Source organism: Aptenodytes patagonicus, chromosome Z (assembly GCF_965638725.1).
Source record: "Aptenodytes patagonicus chromosome Z, bAptPat1.pri.cur, whole genome shotgun sequence".
In the NCBI taxonomy this organism is placed as follows: Eukaryota; Metazoa; Chordata; class Aves; order Sphenisciformes; family Spheniscidae; genus Aptenodytes; species Aptenodytes patagonicus.
In genome coordinates, this window is record NC_134982.1 from 41,454,577 (window position 1) to 41,472,518 (window position 17,942).

Consider the following 17,942-nt stretch of genomic DNA (forward strand, 5'->3'; position numbering starts at 1 on the left):
GCTTTTTTTTAAGCTTGCAAATTCTGTGTTCACTTGTGCACACTGTGCCTGCATCAACTCATTGTAGTGAAACAGGTAATTGTAGCCTGAGATTTACTGACAACATACCCAAAGGCTCTCAAATTTCCAAACTGGCTCACAAACCCTCTATACCGTAACAACTTGTGCTCACATCTGGGGTTTATACTGCTTTAACTAGGTAAGTCTCAACATAGTACTCTAGCAAAATGTCGCAAAAGCATTTCTTGCTGCTATTTTCCAAAATAAAATGTTAAGTAGCAGAATTCCTATGCTGAAAGCCTAAATGGGCCCTTTTATTAAGAACAGTAGTCTATAAAGAAGTTTTCTTCCACTTGTTTTTTCTCTGTAGTTTGCGTAACTTCTGCTGATAAGTTGGTTGATGAAAATACAGAACGGCTTTATTTCTTGTGCACATAATTTTGCATAAATTGGTAACAACTTGCACATAATTCTCAAAATTTCGGCATCCAATTCCTCAGTGTGTAATTAGTGGTTCTCCTATGGTAGTTTTTGTTCTAAGGAAATCCACTTCTGGTGAGTTTCAGAGCTGCTTAGACTTTTATGCCTAAGCTTTGAAAAGTAAGACAGTGAAGAAAATCACATTAAAGGAGACGTGACTCTGCATGCTTGCTGCCAAGCACAAGAAAGCATTTCAGGATAGTCTACTTAGACTCAAAATAATAAAAAGGTTACTGAAGCACTGGCTTTGATTTATCAAGCCAACAAATCTGGTAAGAAAGATCTGGTAACAAAGCTGTAAGAGTTTTGAATCTGGAAAAAGATCCCCTAAAATAATGTTACGCATACTAAGCAGTTTTGCAAACCCCTATGATGGGTATGCCCGAGGTCCCCAGGGAACAGGTAAGTTCTGTGTATCATCTCCAACACTTTGCTGTGTATTATGGTCTTCACTGTAAACCTTCATTAGTCAGCTTGCCACCTTTCTCTCTCTCCTCCAAAGTCAAACAAAGAAAGAGATGAGGGTTGGTGTAAACACAAGGCCTCTTTATTTTGTTTCAACAGTACATGAGTTCCCATTTAGCATGACCAAAACCAAGCAGAACAGTGGAAATCGCATATACCATTTTTCCTAATACATTGCTCTTCCTTGAAACTACATGAATACAACAGGAAGGATAAATTCAACATTAACTCCAGTTAGGCATTTTTCACAAATGAAAGAACCAGAGCCTATGCACAACAGGTGACGAGCAGACAAAACCAAGGACCAGAATCAGAAAAGCTTACTCCAGTGAGATGTGAACTCTCCTTTGGGGAAAGAAGGTTCATCTTGAAGCAAGGGCTGCAAACTTCCTCAGCTAAGGAGTATGTGCAACTGCTTTTTAAAAGCTTCATCAGCAAAAACTGTTACAGGAACACACAACCCAGCTCCAAAGCCACAAAGCCAGATAGGACACAGAGATCAAAGCCTTCAGTTGTCACTAACACTGGTCCCTTCTACTGAAGGCTTATCTCCAGAGAGTCTTCGTACCTAAACACGCCTAGGAGCACTTGGCTAAGCAAAGCCTTTGGTGACTTTTGTGCAGATCAAGGTAAAACATTTTTATGTTTTTGTCAGCTGCTCACAGTTTATGTCCTGGTCTTGGCTGGGTTTAATTGTTACCAGCTGACTCAAGTCATTAAGCCAAGTCACTGAGTCTGAGAGCTGTGCAAACGTAGTAACATCTACCTGATGGGACAAATCTTTTGAGTTGAAGTGTTAGGTGGGCGGGTGTAAGATTGCCTTTTAGCCTTATCCTTCTCCCAACTCCACTAATTCAGCATAGTTATTTTCAAACTAAAACCAATTGTATGAGAAACCACAAACTAAAGGCAGAATTAAAGCGAATACACTTCTGAGTCCTGACTGGGGGAGGAAGTGTGAGTCTAGGCATGACTATTACATTCACTTCTACAGAAGTGATTGCCTCTGCAGAAGCCACAGGGGACTTCATTGGTTGGAGTACACTCTGATTCAGGGCATTTTCCATGAAAGAAATTTCCAGGAAACTGCCCTCCAAAAACATTGCTTGGCCTTTCGAGAAAAACTAACAGTTCTATTAACTTTACACAACAGATGGTTGTTGATGTTGCTAATGTCCTTTTGGCTTCCCAAGAATTGTTTTTTGTTGCTGTTGTTATTGATTTTTGTACAGAGAGCCTTGCAGATGTCATTTGCTGGCTTCTCTGTTGAGAGAAGCACGAGTTGTTGCACGTATAGTACAAGGGTTTAAAAAAACCCCAACATTAAGCCAAAGTTTCTAGTACCTGGAATTTCACTATTAGGTATATGCTTATGTAATTTAAAATGTGCTGTGCTCTCTGCAGTGTGCTTAACTTCAAAACAATCTGATTTTTAAACCAGTTTATTTTCAGTTGCTCTAGTCACACCAGATGCTTGTCTTCCTGTGTCGGACTCAGTCATCACTGCACCACCAGGCAGATGACAGGGGACGACATTTGGGGTATGCAGGAGCAGAGGTTCTTCCCCGGGACCAGACTAGTTCAGTCTCTGACCTGGCCAATGTCAAATGTTTCATAGGACATGTGGAAATAAAGTATAACACGCCCTTGCATTAGGTTTCTTCCGGAGTTGTTACAGGTAATTTTGATTTAAATCTTGAAGCAGAGGTTGAGAGGTTAAAAGTGTTATGTAATTATGCTACGATTAGCTACAATTATTTGGGCTTGTGTTATTAAGAATGTAAGTAACTGCTTTGGAAATCTGCTCAGTTGTTGGGCCTCAATGACTTTCAGAAGGAATGAGGTCCGTGCTTTAACAGAACATTGTCTGAAAATGTATCTTTTTTCCTGAGCGTTTCCCAGGTAAAACTTCACTGACGTCATCTTGTTTTTATGAGTTCCTCTGATCTAGCTTCTTTGTACTTTGCATTATTTTGTATTCTGCTACCACCCTTTTCAAACCTCTTCTCAAATTCTTTTTTTTTTCCCCAGTCCTTTCTCAAATTTTCAAAATCCCTTGGCTTTTTTTTTAAATATCTTCTTACTTGTACACTATCATTTTAGAGATGAGTTGACCACTGCTATACACAGGGCTTCCGATAAGGCAGCACCGTTTATTCATACAAATCCAGTATTTTAAAAGCTGTCCACCTTATCATCTGTTACGGATTGTTCCCAGAAATGCTTAAAACAATATTTTTAAACAGCTTGTCTAAGCAATGTTGTTAATATCTTTTCCTTTTAAAACTGGGATTATTCTTTGAAAGAACTTGGGCTTTTTATTTTTCAAGATTTGCATATTATTTTTAAATGTATAATCAAGAATAGTTACATTCTCCTTTGCTTAGCGGAACAGTAGATATTTAGCAAGAATTATTACCTTTTGCTCATCTGCATTGCATAATCATGATTAAAATTTTTAAAAATCTATTTCTCTGTAAATATTTTTAAATTAAAACATTACTGTTCATGTCAACTTTCATAAAACCATTGTAATTTTTTCATTCATGAGTGTATACTCAGGAACAGATTTTTAAACAGCGTCATTTTAACATTTCTTTTTGTAACAGGAAGTTCACTTACAATACTGAAAATGTTCAGTACAGTGCACAAATACACATTTTTTTCCCCTACAAAGATTTCTGATTACACAAAAAACACAGAATAAATATAAACATTAGGCCAAGGTGACGTTTTAAAGTGCAGAACTCCGCTTGCCACAGATGAATAATTCAAATAACGCTGCATAATGCATAGGAGATACTTACTAGCATTTCATTAATAATCAAAACCTAAAGTGACACAATGAGATCAACATATAACAGTAATTCAAATACATTCCATTTATAATAAATAAGTGCTCGTCTGAACACAGAACACATTAAGCATATTGTCTCAACAAGCAAGCTTTCCATAAACCACCCCTTTTTTTTCCTTTGTCTGAATGGTGTGCTAACATTGAACACAAAGACACACTAAGAAATAAAGACCCCATCCACAATCTGACAAGAGAACTAACGTGTGTGACATCTGAAAACAGTTGCGTGTACATTTTTCCAGAGGTTTTATCTTAAGTCAGTAGCACTGTGTCAATTTATACTGACTGAAAATTATCTCTTTTTTTTCTTCCACTTACTCACCTACCTTTAGTGTTTGGTTGCCTAATTTTTACTTTTTTTTTTTTTTTCTTTTTTGGAAGAGGGAGGAAAAGGGAAGGAGGTTGCTTTAATTTGCCTTCAGCCACTAAGTTCTGTGACAATGAGGAGGGAGGGGGAAATAGTCAAAGACCTAGCCTCCATTAGCATTTTGGTTTGAGGCAGTAGTGCTGTTCTGAAGTGAATTCCCAATCATCCTCCCTTATTGAGCCTTGGTTCAGTTTGCAGACTGGTTTTTGTACACAACGATTAAGTTTATTTTGGAGGAAACTACACTGGAGGCTCAGCTGCATGCCAAATATACTCCAGCCTCTAAAAGAGACATTAAGAGTCTGAACCAATTATTTGGCCTGCTTCAAACTGCATATGCAGTGGGGACATTTATCCAAGGAAACAGACTAAATGTAGTCTTAAGCTGCATGTAGTGTAGATGTACAAGTCTCAGCAGTAACTGCTTTCATCTACTGATCCTCCCCTACTGCACCAAGTATCTTGGCAATCTGCACATAGCCAGAGAGTCCCAAGGACTGAAACTTCACAGTGGGATCCTCAGTGCTTTTCCCAAAATTGCTTCAGAGAAGTTTGGCTACTACATCCTGTGTATCTCCTAAAACCTTAAATTTTCTTTTTTTTTGGCTTCATAAGCCATCTTCCACTGAACAAGCTTTTGGGACTACCTCAGAGGACCCCACTTCAACTTTTTTTCCTGGCATTACAGTCTTTCTCCATCCAATTCTATTTAAGATGCTGCTGTTGAAAGTACCTCCCAGTTTACTTGTTATATTAGTTCCTCCACTGGCTTCCTCTCACATCAAGTTCAGGCTTCTTTCCTTTACCCCTAAGCACCTCAGCATTTAGAGTAATGCTATCCATCTTGGTCCTCGCTCCTCCCGGTCTTGGGCATTGCAGGGTGGTGCAGGCAGCCCACAGCACTACCTGCAGGCAGAGCTCCTCCTCCAGCTGAGATTCTTAAAAAGTTGATTCTCCATTTCTAAGTCCTAAGTCTGGGTGGTGTCTGGGTACTAGACACTAGTAAAGCTATAATCAAAAGGCTGAGTTCCTACCTTGTGTCTGAATTTAACACGAATCAAACTGCCCATGACGCAGCCAATGTTCAGATACAAAGCTCATTGGCAGCAGTTATCCTAGGGAGTCCCTTTGTAACTGGGCCAGCAGTATAGTGTTGAACTTGTTAAAGTTTTTCTGTATTCCCAGTTTGCAAATAAGCAACCCCCTCCTCCCCCACAAATCTTTTAAGAAGAAATGCTGAATCCCATTCTCAACAACACTACAAAATAGTGGGAAAACAATGAAGTCAGAGACAGTTAAGACTACCACCAAAATAAAAGCATTGATTTAATTCATAGCTCTGGAAGCAAAGAAGTAGGGCACAAACATACATTGCACATAAGGCTGTGTAATCTCTCTCCGCCCCAGGAAACATTCTTGCAGGAAAGCCAAAGCTGAAAACCATGCAACTCCCTAAAAATAGTTTCAAACAGTAACTGGGAGGATTAAAACATGTGTCTTACAGATCTTTGGTTTTGGAATGTGAAATTTGGTCAATTAAATTCATGTCAAAATTCATGAGGAAAAATGCTCCCTGAATCAGGAAACCAAGTTAAAGAGCTGAAGACTGTATTTGCCAAGCAAGCGTGCTACTGCGTAGGTGATTGGGACACATGAAAAACAAAAACGATTAAGAAAACACCCTGATGGAACGTGAAAATCTTAATCCTTAAATCTTGACTCCTAAAGCCTTAGGAATCATTGAACATAATGGATACGAAGGCTGCACCTCTGCAAGCACACGGAGTGCCCTGTGAAGATACCCGAGCTAGCTCTCAATGAGCAAGCCGTGTAGCTGCACTCGGGTGGTGTCTGCAAGCCAATACCCCCTGCTGCTCAGTAGGGCTACTCGGCTTCGGCAAAAAAACCACACTGAAAAAACTGTAACGCTTTAAGTGCCCAAGCTAGCTTTTACACTTCCGCTTGACGCTCTACTGTCTCATGTAGGCCTGACCTTAATGGTACATAAGCTCTGAAAATGCTTTTAAAATCAGAAATTTATCAGTGACGTTGGGCCAAGCAGGCTCTCAGTAGACATGAAGTGAGACTTTGGTGCAGTCATCTCCCTTGTTTCGTGAACTGAGGGAAGTCCTGTGCCTTTACATCGCCAGGCAGTAAGATAAAAGTCTGAAACAAAGCTTAGTGAAATCAAAGGAGTTTGAAGCAGGCCTTAAAATCATATTCAACACGTTTACAGTAACTCAATACAATATTGTCTCTATTGATACTGAAATTAAAGCTTACACCCTTTGCATTGCAAAAACATAATCAAGAAACAAGAAGCAACCCCCTCCTCAAACTAATCCCCCCCCGCAAAAAAAAAAAAAAGTAGGGAAATACGCTTTTTAAGAAAGGAAGTTGCACAGATTTCTGAAACAAAAAGGGCACATATTTTACCTGGAATTGTACAGGGCTGGCATTATGGTTGCCACGTTGAAAGACACAAAAGAGCACGTTAAAGCTGAGCTGCTTTTTCCAGTGATGATTTCCACCTCAAGTCAAAGGTGGTAATGGCCAGAAATAGCCCATTTCTCTTGGATTTTTTTTAAACCCACTCACTTCCCTTACAGAAAGAAGAAGGGACATCGTATCATCCTGTCTGAACAGTCAGGAGCAAATGAGCTTGGGAAGGTTATGCAGGAGGCTGAACTAGACGAAGCACTCCCTCTAGTCCAGAAAAACCTCTTCACTTCTCTGCCACCGAGTAGCCTGCTCAGACAGCTTCGTGCCAGCTTCTAGTTTAACACGAGTTTCATTCAGCTGTTGCTCAGCTGAAGGTAACTCAGTGGAGTGGGTGGAAGATCAGGCTGACCATTTCTAGACTTCGGAACAAAATCTGCGGAAATGCAGTTTCAGCTGACAGCATCACAGAACAATGCAGCCCTTCCGCGCTCCCAGCCCGTCTCCCTGTGACTAATGCCCCATTTCTTATTTGGTTCTTCCACCAGTTCTCTTCTGTCTGACTACGAATGACAAATCTCAACTCTTTCATAATAAGGACCCTTATTTATTTATAAATACACGCTTCTTATCTAATTTCTCTTAAAAAAATAATGTTTTAAATGAAATAATTACTTTAAAAAAAATAAGCTCCTGAAGAAAACTGAAAAATGCTCTCAATGCCCCAAAATGTCACTGATTTTTCCATACTTGGTGACAATATTATGAAAATTGCATTCTTCTGTGATATTCATTATCTGCAAAATCAATTTACTAACACTGGCTTTTTTTAAATTCAGATGCATTATAGACAATGAGAGTCTCATTGCTCTTCGTAATGCCTCCTACACTATTATTAAAAGGAACAGCAGGTGTCCTCTTTAATTAAGGTATTTACCACATCCCTTACCAATGCACACATGCTATTTTTCCAGAGAAATTTAAATATCCGTTTCCTTTAGAACTGTGACAATTTTGGTAAAGTAATTCTTGAAAGTTCTAACAAGATTTCTAATGTTTGCAAGTTTTAAAACATTAAACAAAAATGAGGTGTCATTCCTGATGATCAGGTACTGTGTTTAATCAGTCTTTTCCAAATCAGATGCAGAATGATCAGCAGAGTATTTTGCAAAAGGGAAACGGATTTATACTGAACTTGAAAAAGGAACCACTTGTTTTCCAGCCACATACACTTCTGAAATATTCCGATCATCACCTGAAATAACATGGTCAAAACAGAGATTTGCACATAAATCTATGCACTCATTTTAATTAATGAAAATTATGCAATCCACAAATTCAGTTTTGAAATACATCGTTTGCAGTGACTGTTTCCTAGGACTGAGAAAGTTTCTTTGGAGAGAAATAGTCAGGGCTACCACAAAGGTCAATGGATGTTTAAAGAACCCATGGTTTTTTTGAAGAAATAAACATAGCATTCAGCTGCTGCAATGGTGTCATGGGGTTTGTATATATTTAGTAGATTCAAACCATGAAAATATTATATATCTGTACAGAAAAACACACTGTTGCACAGTATCTGAACTAACTCAGGTACCAGGCAGCAGCAAAGCTGGTTTGCCTCAGCCAGCTTCTCAAAAAGGCAAAAGCCTAATTAGAGAATGATACAAATGTGGCCAGAGCTAACACCGGTTACCTCTACGTGACAACATAACGGGCAGCGCACCTCTTGGTCCAGGCAATGCCGTATAAAGAATACCTATTCCCTTAGGGGGGTGGGATTCTTTGGGCTGGGTATTGTTTGTTTTAAAGGCCATCTTTTTTGTTTGGGAGTAAAGAAACCACAGTGGCAACTGGTCTGCAGAAGTCCTTCTGAGCTGAACTGGTTCTGAACTGGTGATTAGCACGTCAGTGTTACTTTACTGTGAAATATGATTTAGCTCATACTGTAGATAAAAAGAGGTGCGGTAATAAATCTGACAAACTTGGTGCATCTGATCATGTTAAACTGACCATTTAACTATGTCCCAAAGAATAAAAGTTAAGCCACTTAATTCTTGCTCAGCATTTATAAATAAATATTAATAAATGTAAGTAAATGTATATTTAATTAATTTAAATAAATGTTAATATTAATAAATAGTGACATATTAATGTTTATATAAAATGTAAACAAATATATTTAATTACTGTAAACAAACATATAATTAATTATGTATAAATACATTTATTATTAACCTCCACGTTAATTTAGGCAATTTTTGATGTATGAAACAACAAGAGAATTTTATGTGGGCTGAGAATCAGAACATACCTAGATACAGGAACTTCTGGAGAGTGTCCTATAAAAAAATGGGAGAAAAGCAAATTCAGAAAACAGTATCTGCCACCCAGATCATAATTATTTGAAGCTTGAAAGCATTGATAAAAATTGTTTTCCCAAATATTCCTACTAACAGTAAAATCAAAACTTAATTTGCATGTTTTCTCATAAAGAACTTTTAGTAAGGAGGCTGTATGTCTTAGGAATAAAACACTGCACAAGTTTGACAGTATAAACAAATATATGCCTAAAACACAACGCTTCCCTTCCTCTTTTTTAGAGTTCTCAACTTTATTTACTTATTGAAAAATAAGACAAAATTGTAAGCATTTTTAAAGTCCTAAGAACTGCCCACTTAGCTAAAAAGGTTTAGACTTAAACTGGAAAATATTTTTTTTCCAGAATTATTTGAATTTGGAAGAAGATTTAAAACTTAAAGAAATTAATCTAATCCAGACTATTGTGGCTGAAACAGATTAAGGAACAATTACCTCACCACTTATGCCCGCATTTCTAAGTAAATGGTGACATTCAGAATAGAGATGGCGATAGACAGTCTGGCCACATCAGTAAATTCAAGTAACTGTCTGTCGTTCGTCACCTTTTTTAATCATAAAAGGTTTTTGTATGAGAAGGTTATGCCCATTGCATAATGCCAATACTGCTTATATGTTTGCATAAAAACTGTGCTTTCAACTCAAATTAGCCATCTTGACTTCTTGCTTAAATTTACAATAGCAGTGCAGTCAAGGCAACCTAGCCTTTATCTGGGAACAGGTTGCCATTTTTGAGTTTGACCTCAAAGTGTTAACTAGAACTAAATTGCTTTTTCTTGGCTGCCATTTGTCACTGCAAATAGCTAACTCTAATTGTCAGCTTGGGCTAATACAACATGCATTAAAAAATGTTACATGCGTTTTTGCTCATGGGGATATGGGACTGTCACTGAGGACAGCAAGATTCTAAAAAGAAACAACCTCTGAACCTCTTGGGCTGAAACACAGACAGCAGTGGTGTAGTACACCCGATTCCTGTTACTGGAATAACTCTCAAAAGACTTATTCTGGCTGTATCATGGACCCTCCCCACATCATTTCCAGTAATTTTTTGGATCATTAATCTTGTTCCGATTACCTCAAAATTATCAGCAGAGAACAAGTCAAAAGGGCTGTCTGAAGCCTTTGTGTTGATTAGCAGCGCATCAAATTCTTTGCCGACCTCAAAGTTTCCAATCACGTCGTCTAGTCCTAGAGCTGAGGAAGAAAATAAGCTCACAAACAGATCTTCAAGGCAAGCCTCTTTCCACCATGTGGAAGCACCTGGCAACTTACTTGAGAAGTTCATAAGAAAAACTACGAGACTTTAGATGATTGCAAGGAAAGACATGAAAGCAAATTCAACAGTGAGTATGTTAGCATCTGCGTTCTTCAGCAACTCCTCAGTAGAAACATGTATATTTTGATGAATTTCTGAAGGGCGCCTGTTAAGGGTAAAAGAAACCTGAAAAACTATTTGAACCTCTCTTCTGATTTTCATTCTTCGAATGTTCTCCATTGATTTTGTGTCACTGCAGATCTGATGCATAGGCCACTAACTGTTTAAAGTGGAATAACAATTTTTTACATTGCAAAAATGTTAAAGGACCAAAAGGGGCAATGAAATGAAGTCAGAGAAACAGTAAAGTATATAATAATACTCACCTTGCTAAGGCAGTATTCAATTTAATTGTTTAAACAGTTTAAGCAACTTTGACAGGTTCTATAGACCTATTACAATAGTAACATATAATAATTTGACAATAAAAGAGGTGTGCAGAGAGGATAACTAAGGGTAATTAAAAGGAACAAAGAACAATATGGTGTGGAAAAAAAATCGTAGCCAGATCTGAAGGTCTCATACCTACCTGTAAGGCTTGTCTTGTGGTCTATTATTTAGCTTTGTTATTTCAAAGCTTCATTACAACCTCTTGTTCTCAGGTCCACAAGCACTGAAAATCTACAGTTTCCTCTTCAGCGACTGGGTGCTTGCAAGTGCTTAGAATACCTAAAGAGAGGCCTTTGTGTCTCCTTGGAAATGATTTAGGATAGTTTGAAGTTGTACAAAGTATCTGTGTATTAAATCAACTTTTCCAATACTCTGGAGTTAAACTAAGTTATCAAAGGGGATAATATCTGCAAATAATCTGTTCACTTGTTTTCAGATTGTTCTTGTCTGACAAAGGAACTTCAGCCTTCAGTGAAGTTTGTGTATGGCAGGAACTTCACAATACCTTAAAGATGTTTAAACTCCTTCAAATGGTGAAATATTTTGACTACCTACCAGTTTCAACTAAAATTATCTCATATTCCTTCAGGTTTGTGAGCAGAATGCAATTTTTAGATGAAACACAAGAGGGTGACAAGTGTTTAGGAGTCTCAGCAAAGCAAATTATTGCAACAAAGAATTGCTCATTTAAATTTCCGCAAACTGTACTTGTCCAGTACAAGTACTGTACTTCCAGGCTACTGGAAGGTTGTACGAATAATTTATATTCTACACTTGAAAGTGATTCAGTAAGGATAAAACAGCTCAAAATCAATATATAAAATAAGCATATTACTAAGTAAACCTAAGAACCCAGATAAAACAAGTGCAAGAGTAGCTGGGAAGGGAAACCACGTATGAGTTTGGGATAAGTTTTCCTTTCCGTATCTCAGCTAATTTATTCTCACCTTTTGTGAGAACAATATATATTGTAGGAAAAAGATCTCCCCTTTTTTGTCCCCTGCCCATCTTCTGTCTTCTCTATTTCCCCATTACACCCTCCAGAAATTCAAATACAGTCCTGAGAAGACCTGTTTGGTGACATTTTCATTACATCTTTCAAACTTCCATTAATAGTTCCCAATGGTGTTTTTTGACAACTACAAAAATGTTACACTGAAAAGACTTGGGACCAGTTCTTTAGCAGGCAGCGAGCTCATCTCTGCTAACTGAAATAGTAATAAATTTTTACTTATGTATGGATTTGCTCTCTGCTAAATCATACAAGTTCTGCTAAAACTTTGCTAATTGTATGAATCAGTATGTGCACACTGATCATGAAAAACATGCCAGTGAACCAGGATAACCGATACACTATATGACTATATTCTGCAGATGCAACTGCGTCTTAAACAACCACGGTGCATATCCTGTTTAAACTTTGTGCTTTTCTCTGACTGAGGAGTGACTTGCATGATGTTTTGATTTGCTGGAAATACAGTGACAAACTGCCTCACTGAGAGCTCAAAAAGCACAAACAAAATTAGAAACTGATGACAAACAGGATGCTTGATTTTATAGTAATTGCACAGCTTTTCCTCTAAGTGTTGGTTGCTGAGAAAACAGTCTTTCCAATTAGTGTCATAAACGTACAAGCACTAATGATTAAGAAGCCTGAGGATCTTTGCAAAGAAAATGTACAACCCTGAAAAATCATTAAGTTTCTATTATTAAACATCCATATGAATACTCTTCTGTAATGAGCCTAGTATGGGTATGAGAGACTGAAGGATATCTCTGTCCAGCAGATACCATTTTAGACCTCACTCTGGCACCAGAAAATCTGTGAATTCAGCCACCTTGTAAAGGCAAGGGAGACATAATTTCAAAAACAGCTGTAGTTCTCTGTGTACATCCTAAAGAAATTTCTTACCTTGGCTTCCTCCTAGAGTGGCTAGTTGAAAAGCATCTTCAAGTCTTAGTCCTGTTTCATTAATTTTATTGATCTGAAGGCTATTAGATGCTATCATTGTTTTTCTGATGGCATCAAGCATAGAGGCTGAATATCCACCGGCAACATCTAGAAGGGATCAGACTCTTAGAAACAAGCTCTGGGAATAATCCTCTGGGTTAAATTTCTATGAGCTTTAATTAAATATTACGAAGTGGCAGATGTGGTAAACACAAAAAGTTTTACTGCTAAGCACTGTCTCTGAATGTGTAATTCCTAATAAAGGTGCTCTCACATACAAAGTCAAGTAAATAGGACACAACACAGAATAACAGAAACCTGAAAAGTTGTTGTTCAAGCCCTGTTTACTCTCACGACAGGAACAGAACTTTCTTCATTCATTTTTGGTTTTCTTTTTAAACACTTTTGGACCAGCTCTAGATTTCAGTACTCTAGACTTCATTACTCTAGAAGTAGTGGGAAAAAAAAAGCAGGTCCGTAAGTTGGAGACATGCTGACTTTTAAATACAAACAAGTAGGCATGTTTTTGAATCTCCCAACGGTTTCCAAAAGAAACCGTTTTTACAGCAAATTACTAACCTGTGCCAAGGCCAAGCTTCACGTTGTGTTTCAGGACCTTTTGCACATTTAAGACACCGCTGCGCAACCTGGATTGGAAGAAGAAACGTGTTCTGTGTGATACAGACAGAGAAAGTTCAGGAAGAGTAGGGCTACAGAGCTGTTTCATGACAAAGGCTCTCAGAACATGTTCAATAGATTGGGTTTATTAAACTGGGATGGAGCATTTGCATTCATACACCTGAAACATGGGGTTTAATCGGTAAAAATGAAGGCAGTTTTTCTCAGTTAAAAACTCCCATGGTTTTATAGTTATCTGCTGAAAACAGATATACCTGTGAAAAAATCCAAATAGGATGTAAAGTATATTCCAGGAGATGGGAAGTCATTTCATGAGCTCCAGTAAGTCATCACAAACAAGATAATGATTATGTTAAAGGCAAAATTAGTGTTAGCATTCAGTACAGTATCCTGGCTGGATACCATACAGTATCTCATTTCTGCTTAATAGAAAGAAGACTATATAGCCCATTCCCATTTCCCCAAAACATATGCATACTTTGGGGGGAAGGGAGATGGCCTGAATCTGCCACTGATAGAACAGTCAAAAGAAATAAAGTTTAAAAAAAGAAATATATATATATATATATGACTATACTGAAAGATCACAAGTCAGTCCAGAGCATACCACACAGAAGTGGAGCATGAATGGTCATGCTCAATCCAACATGTCACTTCTGGTGGAATGGGGTATCATATACATAGCCTTGTAACAGTAGGCTGGACTCAGGGTACTATGTGAACAGCAGCTTTATTTAATTGTACAGCATTCTTTTTTATTCTTTTTTTTTTCTTTTTTTAACTTACGAAAAATTAGAATTGGGGCAATGTGAAATTGCAGCTCCACGAAGACTAAAAAGTTTCAGCTCTTCTTCAGAAAGATAACAGGCATGAGCCATCACTGTCTAAAGAAAAACAGAATCGTCCATTTACTCAACATTGCATTTACTTCAGTGCCTGTGATTTTTGCTGCACTGCTTTTAACAGCCAAAAGGACACCTGTTACCTGTTACCATCAAGGGAAATTAATGCACTTCTTGAATGAAGCTCTTGAAATCAACAGGGGAGAAAGTCTCATTAACTTCAGTATGCCTGACATACCACTCCCTCAGCTTTTTTTCATTTATTAATGTAAGAAGATAGGGTGCTGACTCTTGCAGTGACTGCTGTGATGTAAGAGCTTCAAGGAACAAAAGCAAGAATTCCCCAGTTGCCCTAGCACTGTAGTAACCTGATGATTTATATTTCGTAGCTAACACAGAGATTAAGTACTGGGGCTAGGAGTACATCAGATACAATGGAAGATGTATGTACTCTCAGCACGTTTCCCATTGTCTCTCCAAATGTTTGCACCAGGTAGATATATATGTGGAACGTTCTTCAATTAAAATAATCCAATTTGTTATGCAACTGATTAATGACGTTTCTTTCTTGGCCTACATAGCTGACTTTAAAAATAAGTTCACAAGCAGCAAACACAAAACATAGAAGTATAGGATAGTATCATTTAATAGGACATAAACCCAGACAAATCTACTTAGAATTACCTCATATGCCAAATGCCCACTCAAAGAGAAGAGCAAGAGCTCTGTTAGGCTTTGCAATCTGCTGATAAAAATGAGAACAGCACAGGGACCGTTTCCACTGAGCATCTCCTAATATCACTGTACCCTTGCTGTCTCTATTCATCAAGCTCAAATGTAACTGAAAATACAATGAGAATAGCCACATCTTAAGTTAAGGACCTACATATGGTAGCTGCTGAACCATATGTCTGCTGATCTGTACTTCTTTTTAAAAAGAAGGAAATATCTCAGCCACAGCTCTGAAAAACATACTTTTAAAACATTAAAAAAAAATTAATTTGGTGCCTTAGTTTTGGTGGTTGGGAAGGGGGGAATGTCTGCGGTTTTGTTATGCTTGTGTTTAATAGAATGCTTCCCCAACCAACCAGTAGCCTGGCACCAGAAAGCACCGGTAACCTTGATTTTCAGTGACCATTTTCAGTGCTGGACATATAAAAGTCTGACAGAATTGAGACCTATGTTTTTGCAGCAGTAATATTCTCTTTAGTACACTGACACAACAAATCAGCGTGCATAGGACTGTGTGAGAGAACGAAAGTTAATACTGTGTACATTCTTAAGTAGTCTATATTGATTTCTCAGGTAAAAAGGACTGTAAATATGTAATTTATTGGGGTGCATTTTCTAAGACAGAAATGGGAGTTCAATAGCTAATTCCCAAGGAGTTCCCAGCTGCCCTTTGTGCCTCTGAAAATTCTCTCCTAAAATTTTAAACCAATTTGACTGATGTTTAAGCACTCTGACTGTAGTCAGGCTGTTCATATTCACTCTTGCATGGGCTCTCCACTATCTAATAAGGTGTGCCCTTGCACTCCAACCTGTACTTAGTGTGGGCTGATATCAGATCTCCTTGCATTTATCTCACCAGCACAAAGCTTCAATGAATTTCAACTCTTCAGGCTGCTGTGCCTCTCAATACTTGGTAAAATCAGCTAATGAGATGGGAGTGCTTTTGGATAGTCGGCACAGTAAAGTGTACCTGTCTGTATGTGAGATTCACTCACAGAACAGAACAGGACAAGCTGCTTGTCTGTAGGAAACTGTCAGAAATGAAGTTGGTCCTACCATAACACCATAGAACAAATCTTCAGGCAAAACCAGGGCGCAAGAACATTGTAATATAAGGATAACTGGTACTGCCCAAGGATTACCAGCTGCTACAATACCAGCTTTACCCAGTCTCCTTCTGATCCCACCGCCCCAACTCTCTACGGAGCCCTTGGAAAACGGATCAGGGAGCATAAAATACCTTTATTGTTCACCTCTCCTAAAATGCTTAGGAAAAGTGTGGGCTTGTCTAAAGTTCCAATACCTTGACCAACACCTGTGCAACACAGAACATAAAACCAATTTACTCTCCCCCAGATGTCACTGACCTTGGCAAAACAATACAAACTTTTCAGGTAACTACAGCTAACCATCATATTCTCTACACGGATAAATCTAAGCTATGCTGTGGAAGTTTCTACGCAGCTACCTTGCTGGTAAGCAGCTTGTTTTTATCATACAATTCAGTGTAATTCTGGTAGGCAGGAAACATGTTCTCCACAAGTTTGAGTTCTTCTTCATTCTCACTTATGTGACTCTGCAATAAGAAAATATATAGCAATGAGTGCTTTAAATAGCATTAAACCTGACATTACAACCTTCTGAGCAACCTACTGGTGCTAAACATATACTGATAGAAACTAGTATTTGTAAAGCCTATAGTTAGATCTAGTCCTTGGGTTTCTCTTTTCATCAGAGAGGTCGCTGGGACCTAAAAGATTAGCTCCATTTGTTCCTTTAAAAGTGATATGAGATAGTATGCCTGGATAGTCCGCCCCAGTAGTTTGGTGACATAACCGCCCACTTGGTATTTGGCAAATGTTAAAATAATAAATAAAATAATACATATGACTGTGAGGTAAAAGAGAGAACCAGCCTACCACAGAGTGGACCCTGGGATCAGGGCAACATATAGGTAGCAGCTCCATGTATCTTCAGATGGGCTGATTAATTCCTGGTCTCAGATAAAAACCTGATCCTCCTGTACTCCCATTGGAGCATACATTTTCAAAATGCCCACTTCGTAATGACAAAAAATCCTAATGTAGGATAGCTTTAAAACAGTATACGCTTAGAACTGTGTAACCAAAAAAGAAACATCTTGAAGTTTCAACAGACCTGTAAGCTTTAAAATAAGTCTTTTTTAAACACAGAAACCTCGTCACACTGGAAATCCTACAGCTATGTTAACAACGTTAAATAAGATACAAAGATGAGTAGTTCTTTCACCTACTGAAATCTGCTCTGTACAGAAACAGCAGAAGGCAGAGAGATGGATGTAACAACCTTGGACTAGGGACAGCAACCTTTAGCAGCCCAAGCATTGCTCTAACCTATGATACCGGGTGCCCGTCTCCTAGTGACCATGCGCTGGGGCTTGCTGAATTGTGCATCCTTCCAGCTACGAGCCTTCTCAATTCCTGTGCAGGACGCAGTGTTCTTGCAGAGTACCATTAATAATTTCAGAGGAATTTAAAAGACAGGCTCTAAGGTAAGAATATGTTTTAAGCATTTTGCTGAAATTATGAAAACTCCCTGGTCTGTATGCTATCTATCCAAACTATTTAAATTGTATACAGAGCTCTCAGAGCTTACCTGCACATGGAGATCACGAGCCTGTGCTAAATTGCCAAGTGCACACAGCAAATCCTCTGTGCAGGAAGGGCCAAAGCGAGGGGTTATTACAGGCTGTACCCTTGGGTACTGAAAATATTAAAAAGACATGCTTGGGATTCTACATCTATATATCAGTAACCACAATTAAGACAAGCATTTACACAGCAATTACATTTTGTCTCCGTCGCTTATTGCTTACTGCATCCTTGCCAACTCAAATTAAGCTGTATAGTCATTTCCTTATTTTTATTAGAAATTTTACCACAGAAATAGAGAATCAAAGTTTTTTCTGAAAACAGTTGTAATGAACCTTAGTAAAGAAGTTATTTTCATTAGAACTCTTTCATCAAGTCACTAAGATTTTACCAGACTTCAGGAGAAGCACTGGATGCTTTTTCATATTTGCTGACAGTCCAGTATGCATTACA

The 17,942-nt window shown here is 38.2% G+C and overlaps 1 protein-coding gene across 1 annotated transcript in view; it reads right to left on the bottom strand.

Annotated features, from left to right (window-relative positions):
- Positions 1-1,011: 1,011 nt before the first annotated feature.
- The window catches only part of GDA (guanine deaminase), a 31,821-nt gene continuing 14,890 nt past the window's right edge, over positions 1,012-17,942 (bottom strand). Inside the window, exons 7-14 of the mRNA XM_076362960.1 lie at positions 17,494-17,601; positions 16,328-16,435; positions 14,072-14,169; positions 13,226-13,293; positions 12,608-12,754; positions 10,066-10,184; positions 8,923-8,950; positions 1,012-7,863 (exon numbers count right to left, since the gene is read on the bottom strand). Coding sequence (XP_076219075.1) covers positions 7,793-7,863; positions 8,923-8,950; positions 10,066-10,184; positions 12,608-12,754; positions 13,226-13,293; positions 14,072-14,169; positions 16,328-16,435; positions 17,494-17,601 — 747 coding nt within the window. The 3' untranslated portion in view covers positions 1,012-7,792. The remainder of the gene's footprint in view (positions 7,864-8,922; positions 8,951-10,065; positions 10,185-12,607; positions 12,755-13,225; positions 13,294-14,071; positions 14,170-16,327; positions 16,436-17,493; positions 17,602-17,942) is intronic.